This window comes from Primulina eburnea, chromosome 13 (genome assembly GCF_022965805.1).
Source record: "Primulina eburnea isolate SZY01 chromosome 13, ASM2296580v1, whole genome shotgun sequence".
Lineage (NCBI taxonomy): Eukaryota > Viridiplantae > Streptophyta > Magnoliopsida > Lamiales > Gesneriaceae > Primulina > Primulina eburnea.
The window spans coordinates 6,078,703-6,085,084 of NC_133113.1; the positions used below are offsets into that span (position 1 = coordinate 6,078,703).

At 45.3% G+C, this 6,382-nt stretch overlaps 1 protein-coding gene across 1 annotated transcript; it reads right to left on the reverse strand.

Moving 5' to 3' along the window:
- Window positions 1-4,673: 4,673 nt before the first annotated feature.
- Window positions 4,674-5,084, reverse strand: LOC140810236 (uncharacterized). The gene has a single exon (XM_073168109.1). It carries the CDS (start codon window positions 5,082-5,084, stop codon window positions 4,674-4,676), a length of 411 nt encoding a protein of 136 aa, XP_073024210.1.
- Window positions 5,085-6,382: the final 1,298 nt, after the last annotated feature.

Below are 6,382 nucleotides of genomic sequence, written 5' to 3' on the forward strand. Positions count from 1 at the left end.
AGCGAGGAGGAGAAGGAGGCGACTCAAGAAGAGAAACCCGGGCCTGAACACGTAGATATAGACTAGGACTTGTACTCTTATTTTTCTCTTTTTATTTGCTTTTGTTTGTAACTTTCAGGCCTTCAGACTTTTATTAATGCAATCTTCCTTTCCTGCTAACACCCTTGTATTTCACTGACAAGTACTCAGCGTCCTGTCTTTACAATAACCGAGATATTTGATAAGTCACCAGAAATTTCTAAGTGTTACGGACTTGATTGGTAATTTCTCGTGAGTATCCGGGCTTCAAGTCCATATAAGATAACAGGACGCTCATATCTTAACAGAAAAACGAGACGTCGTGATTTCAAGGAGAATAATCCCGGGATTCAGAATGATCGAGATGTTGTTCCCCGAGCCAGGGTGTAGTGCCCTGGGCTTTTTAAGAACCAAGGTGCGGAGCCTTGAGCCGGGGAGAATGTAGCATGTCCCGGGACTTGTGAATGGTCGAGGTGTGGTTCCCCGAGCCAGGGTGTAGTGCCCTGGGCTTTTTAAGAACCAAGGTGCGGAGCCTTGGGCCGGGGAGCATGTCCCGAGACTTGTGAATGGTCGATGTGTGGTTCCCCGAGCCAAGGTTTAGTGCCCTGGGCTTTTTAAGAACCAAGGTGCGGAGCCTTGGGCCGCGGAGCATGTCCCGGGACTTGTGAATGGTCGATGTGTGGTCCCCGAGCCAGGGTGTAGTGCCCTGGGCTTTTTAAGAACCAAGGTCCGGAGCCTTGGGCCGGGGAGCATGTCCTGAGACTTGTGAATGGTCGAGGTGTGGTTCTCCGAGCCAGGGTGTAGTGCCCTGGGCTTTTTAAGAACCAAGGTGCAGAGCCTTGAGCCTAGGAGCATGTCCCGGGACTTGTGAATGGTCGAGGTGTGGTTCCCCGAGCCAGGGTGTAGTGTCCTGGGCTTTTTAAGAACCAAGGTTCGGAGCCTTGGGCCGGGGAGCATGTCCTGAGACTTGTGAATGGTCGAGGTGTGGTTCTCCGAGCCAGGGTGTAGTGCCCTGGGCTTTTTAAGAACCAAGGTGCGGAGCCTTGGGCCGGGGAGCATGTCCCGGGACTTGTGAATGGTCGAGGTGTGGTTCCCCGAGCCAGGGTGTAGTGTCCTGGGCTTTTTAAGAACCAAGGTGCGGAGACTTGCGCCGGGGAGCATGTCCCGGGACTTGTGAATGGTCGAGGTGTGGTTCCCCGAGCCAGGGTGTAGTGCCCTGGGCTTTATAAGAACCAAGGTGCGGAGCCTTGGGCCGGGGAGCATGTAGCATGTCCCGGGACTTGTGAATGGTCGAGGTGTGGTTCCCCGAGCCAGGGTGTAGTGCCCTAGGCTTTTTAAGAACTAAGGTACGGAGCCTTGGGCCGAGGAGCATGTCCCGGGACTTGTGAATGGTCGAGGTGTGGTTCCCCAATCCAGGGTGTAGTGCCCTGGGCTTTTTAAGAACCAAGGTGCAGAGCCTTGGGCCGGGGAGCATGTCCCGGGGCTTAATAACAGAAGCATTCAGAACACGCTATGAGAAAATATATCTTTCATTTATTTGATCCATCAAATAATTACATCCGTCATGCATAGTACTGCTTTAAATTAAATATATTCCAGGGTCTTTTAAGAGAGCGTCCTTGCGCATCTTCTAGATAAAAAGATCTCGAGCTGACTCTCCGAGTGATTTTGTAAGGTCTTTCCCACCGAGCTTCCAGCTTCCCATCTTCCCCAGCAGGGTTGACTTTCTTCATGACTAGATCCCCCACCTGGAAGTCTCGGATGCGGACCTTTTTGTTATATGATTTCATAACTCGGCTCCGGTATGCCTCCATTCGAATGAATGTCCGGTCTCTTTTTTCTTCTATTAAATCCAATTCCATGGCCCTGCTTTGGTCATTGTCATCCGGGTAAGATTCTACCGGGGAAGAAGTCTGCCCGATTTCTACTGGAAGGACCGCTTAAGAACCATATACCAAGTTGAAAGGAGTTTGTAAGGACCGTGTATCGTGTTATCGTAAATCCTGTATGATTATCGATAATTTATGAAATTGTCATATGATTATGTATTTGGTGTATATCATGATAAGGAATTGAGAAAATGAATATTGTATATGAATTGACGTTGTAAGAGCTCGATTGGATAAGCCGGACGCCAATATAGTACAAAAACCAACAATTTGTACAGAACGTGTGGCGCCCGAGCGGTAGAAGATTACCGCCCGAGCGCCAGGGTATCTGATATAAGTGTTCGGGCAGAATGTTCCGCGCCCGAGCGGTAACTTTTGACCGCCCGAGCGCGGCACAAATCAAACTCGGGGACAGAATGTCTCGCGCTCGGGCGCGAGAGTTCTACCGCCCGAGCACGAGAGGCGGTGGGATGAGGATAAATTCTTCTTTCCTTTTCCTCCGTCAGTTAATTTCAGAGAATTCGAGAGACGCGAAGGAATTTTGATTTCTTTCTTCCAAATCGACTTCGAAACGCTGTCTAAACGCGAAAAAAATTATATATTTGTTATCTGCGCGTTGAGGGCTTTAGACTGAGGTAATTTTCTTCTGATTTCAGCAGTTTTAAATATCAAAGTGCTGGAATAGCATGTATTTGAAATTGAATTTCTGATATGTAGTAGAATATCCGACAATAAACTTATATTCGAAGTCGGAAGTGAATTATAATATGATTTGGATTTGATATGAATTGTTGAAGTTTCAAATGATATTTGAAACTCATATTAATGATTTTGGAGTATGTTATTGATTGAAATGAGTATGTAATTGATGTAGATAAAGTGTTATCTTCAAGCTACATCAATTGGAACGAAGAATTGAGGTATGTTGCGACCGGGTAACATACGACAGGTATCTGTATTATATGATATATGATTGGATTGATTGGTTTGGAATACGTGTCTATATGCCTATTTGTTGATTTTATGTGGCATACATGACATTGAGATTTGAATATCGATGTATGAAATGAACGTTTTGTTAACACACATCATTTTATGCATACATCGATACATGACATGCACGTTGAGCTATGATCCTTGGATACCTTGATATGATTGGATTGGATTCCAGGGTTTGTGAACACAATCGCTATGCCGGTATTATATGACCCGTAAAGCATAGACAATTGTGGCCCCATATGATTGGATATGAGATGTGGGATTCATGGCGCTTCGTCGACGCTATCATACGTGTATTCCCATATCGGCCGGTGTGCCAGCTCGAGCATTGATTTGATTTGATAGCGATTCGATTGATTCTGACATGTGCTCAGTGGATGGGCATTTGACCTGATACCTCCACGACATACATGCATTGCATACCATATATCATTGTTTAGATATCTGTGGTATATATGATTGGTTGTTCCATTTGGAGCTTTGCTCACCCCCAAGGGGGGCTGTTGTTGTCTTTGTGTGTGGACAATGGCAGGTACTCCAGGATATCAGGAGGCCAGAAAGGGTACTTCTGGAGGGAGCCACAGCTTGGGCTGAGGTTTTGGTTATGTCTTGTTCCCAGTATATATGTATATGTATCTATATACCGAGGCATATCCCGAGGATATGAGTTGTTTGTATGTGATTGGTTTTAGTTATGTGTGGGCGTGTTTACAATTTGAATTTAGATACTATTTTTAGTATTTAAATATTAGAAGAGATATTTTGGGCTCATTGTAAAGAAATTGTAAACTCGTTTTCCGCTGTGATTAATTAACCCTAATCAGATTGCATTGTAATAACGATTAGGAGCTAAGGGCCCCACAGAGTTTCTTGAGTAGGTGCCTGAGGAGTAGTTCTGTAAGGCCAGAGAACACTGGGTAATTCCTCCACCCAGTCCTTTCTTTTGCCCTGAAGCCTGGTTTTTAATGCTTGTACAATGATTCTGTTGACTACCTCTGTTTGGCCATTTGCTTGAGGATAGGCAACAGAGGTGAAAGACTAAGTGATCTTCATCTCCTCGCATCATGATGTGATTTTTTTGCCCTGAAATTGTCTCTCATTATCTGAGATTAATTTCCTGGGCACTCCAAATCGGCACACGTTGCTTTTCCACAAAAACTTCAATACTTCCTGCTCGGTTATTTTTGCCAAAGGCTCAGCTTCTACCCATTTGGAGAAGTAGTCTACGGCAACTAACAAGAATTTTTTCTGAGTCCGGACAATGGGAAAAGGGCCCACAATATTCATGCCCCATTTATCAAAGGGGCAAGATGCCCAAATAGTCTTCATGAGGGTAGCTGGGCTGTGTTTGAAATTCGAATGATGTTGACATCCTTCACAAGCTTGGACCATCTTAGTAGCATCTTGACTTAAAGTTGGCCACCAGAAACCAGCAAGCATTGTTTTTCGGGCCAAAGACATTCCTCCGAGGTGCTCGGCACAACAACCTTCATGAATCTCTCGGAGGACATAGTCCACTTCTTTCTCAGATAAGCATTTCAAAAGAGGTCACTGGAATGATCTCCTGTACAAAATGTTATTTAAGAGAACAAACCTGGGAGCTTGTCTCTTAGTTTTCTGAGCTCGGACTCTGTCTTCGGGTAGCTCATTATTTACCATAAACTTGATCAGAGGGGCCATCCAAGAGTCCTCTGGTTCTGGTAACATTTCTTCCTCAGTAGGAAGGATCAACCGGGAAACACGCAAGACCTCCCGGGTATTAACTTCTCACAAAGAAGCAGCCATTTTCGCCAGAGTATCTGCCTCATTATTCTCTTCCCGGGGTATTTGTTCAATACCCCAATCCGCAAAAACTTCTGCTTGGGCTTTGATGAGCTGTAAATACTTTAGCATCTTGTCATCCTTAGCCTCATACACGCCCTTTATTTTTTGAGTAATGAGTTGTGAATCGGAATATAGAATAATCCGGGAAGTCCCGACTTCCCGGGCGGCTTGAATACCAGCCAGGACAGCCTCATACTCAGCCTCATTATTAGTTACCCGGGAGTCAATTCTAAGTGCCAGTTTAATCTTTTCTCTCGGGAGAGATATTATCACAACCCCTACTCTGTATCCGGCCAGGCTAGACGCCCCATCCACGAATACTCTCCATACTTCCTCTTCATTGGGTTGGACCATCTCGGATAAAAAATCTGACAGAGCTTGTGCTTTGATGACCACCCAAGGTATGTATTCAGTGTCATACTCCCCCAACTCTACTGTCTACTTGACCATACGCCGGGACACCTCAGAGTGAGTCATGATCCTGCCAAGAGGACTATTGATAAGAACAACTATTTGATGTGACAGGAAGTAAGGCCTTAGCTTCCGGGCAGTCATGACCAAGGCAAGAGCAATCTTCTCTACTTCACTGTACCGGAACTCGGGTCTTCTTAGAGCATGACTGACATAATAAACAGGCTTTTGATCGGAGCCTTCTTCTTTTATTAAAACCGAGCTGACAGCATATTCCGTAGTAGACAAATAGACATATAATTTCTCCCCAGGCTCCGGCTTCACCAATACAGGGAGTTCTGTAAGGTGAATCTTCAAGTTCTGTAAGGCCTGTTCACATTTATCATCCCATCCAAATTGTTGGGCCTTCCTCAAGACTTGAAAGAAAGGATAACTCTGATGCGCTGACCGGGAAATAAATCGAGACATGGAAGCAATCCTCCCGGTCAACTTCTGCACTTCCTTGACAGATCGGGGAGATGACATGCATAGCACATATTTGACTTTTTCTTCATTCACCTCGATCCCCCGATCTGTCATTATGAATCCCAAGAATTTGCAACTCTTTACGCCAAAAATACACTTGGCAGGGTTAAGCTTGATCCCGTACTGCATGAGAGTGGCAAAATTTTCTTCCAGATCACCAATAAAGTTTGTCACCTCCCGAATTTTGCCCAGAATATCATCCACATAGACTTCCACATTCCGCCCCAACTTCTTCTCGAAGACTTTGTTCATCAGACGTTGGTAAGTATCCCCTACATTCTTCCACCCGAAAGGCATTACAATATAACAAAATGTACCTCCCGAGGTGATGAAGCTGGCTTTATTTTGATCAGTCTTGGCCAGGGGATTTGATGATACCCCTGGTATGCGTCCATGAAGCTTAGCAACTCGAAGCCCGATGTGGAATCCACCAGTTGATCAATGCGGGGCAGAGGATAATGATCCTTGGGACAGGCTTTATTAAGATCGCGGAAATCTACACACATGCGCCACTTTCTGGTAGACTTGGGCACCAAGACCACATTCGAGAGCCATGAAGGGAATTGAATCTCTCGAATGTGTCCAGCCTTCAGGAGGTCTTTTACTTGTTCATCAATAACTTTGTCCTTCTCAGGACCAAAGTATCTCTTTTTGTGCTTCATCGAGTGAGATCCCAGGAGAATGTTCAATTGGTGCTCCGCTATCAGGGGAGAAAT

Excerpts from the sequence above, each read along its gene's own strand:
- LOC140810236 (XM_073168109.1), bottom strand. The coding sequence starts at position 5,084 with ATGGTCCAACCCAATGAAGAGGAAGTATGGAGAGTATTCGTGGATGGG.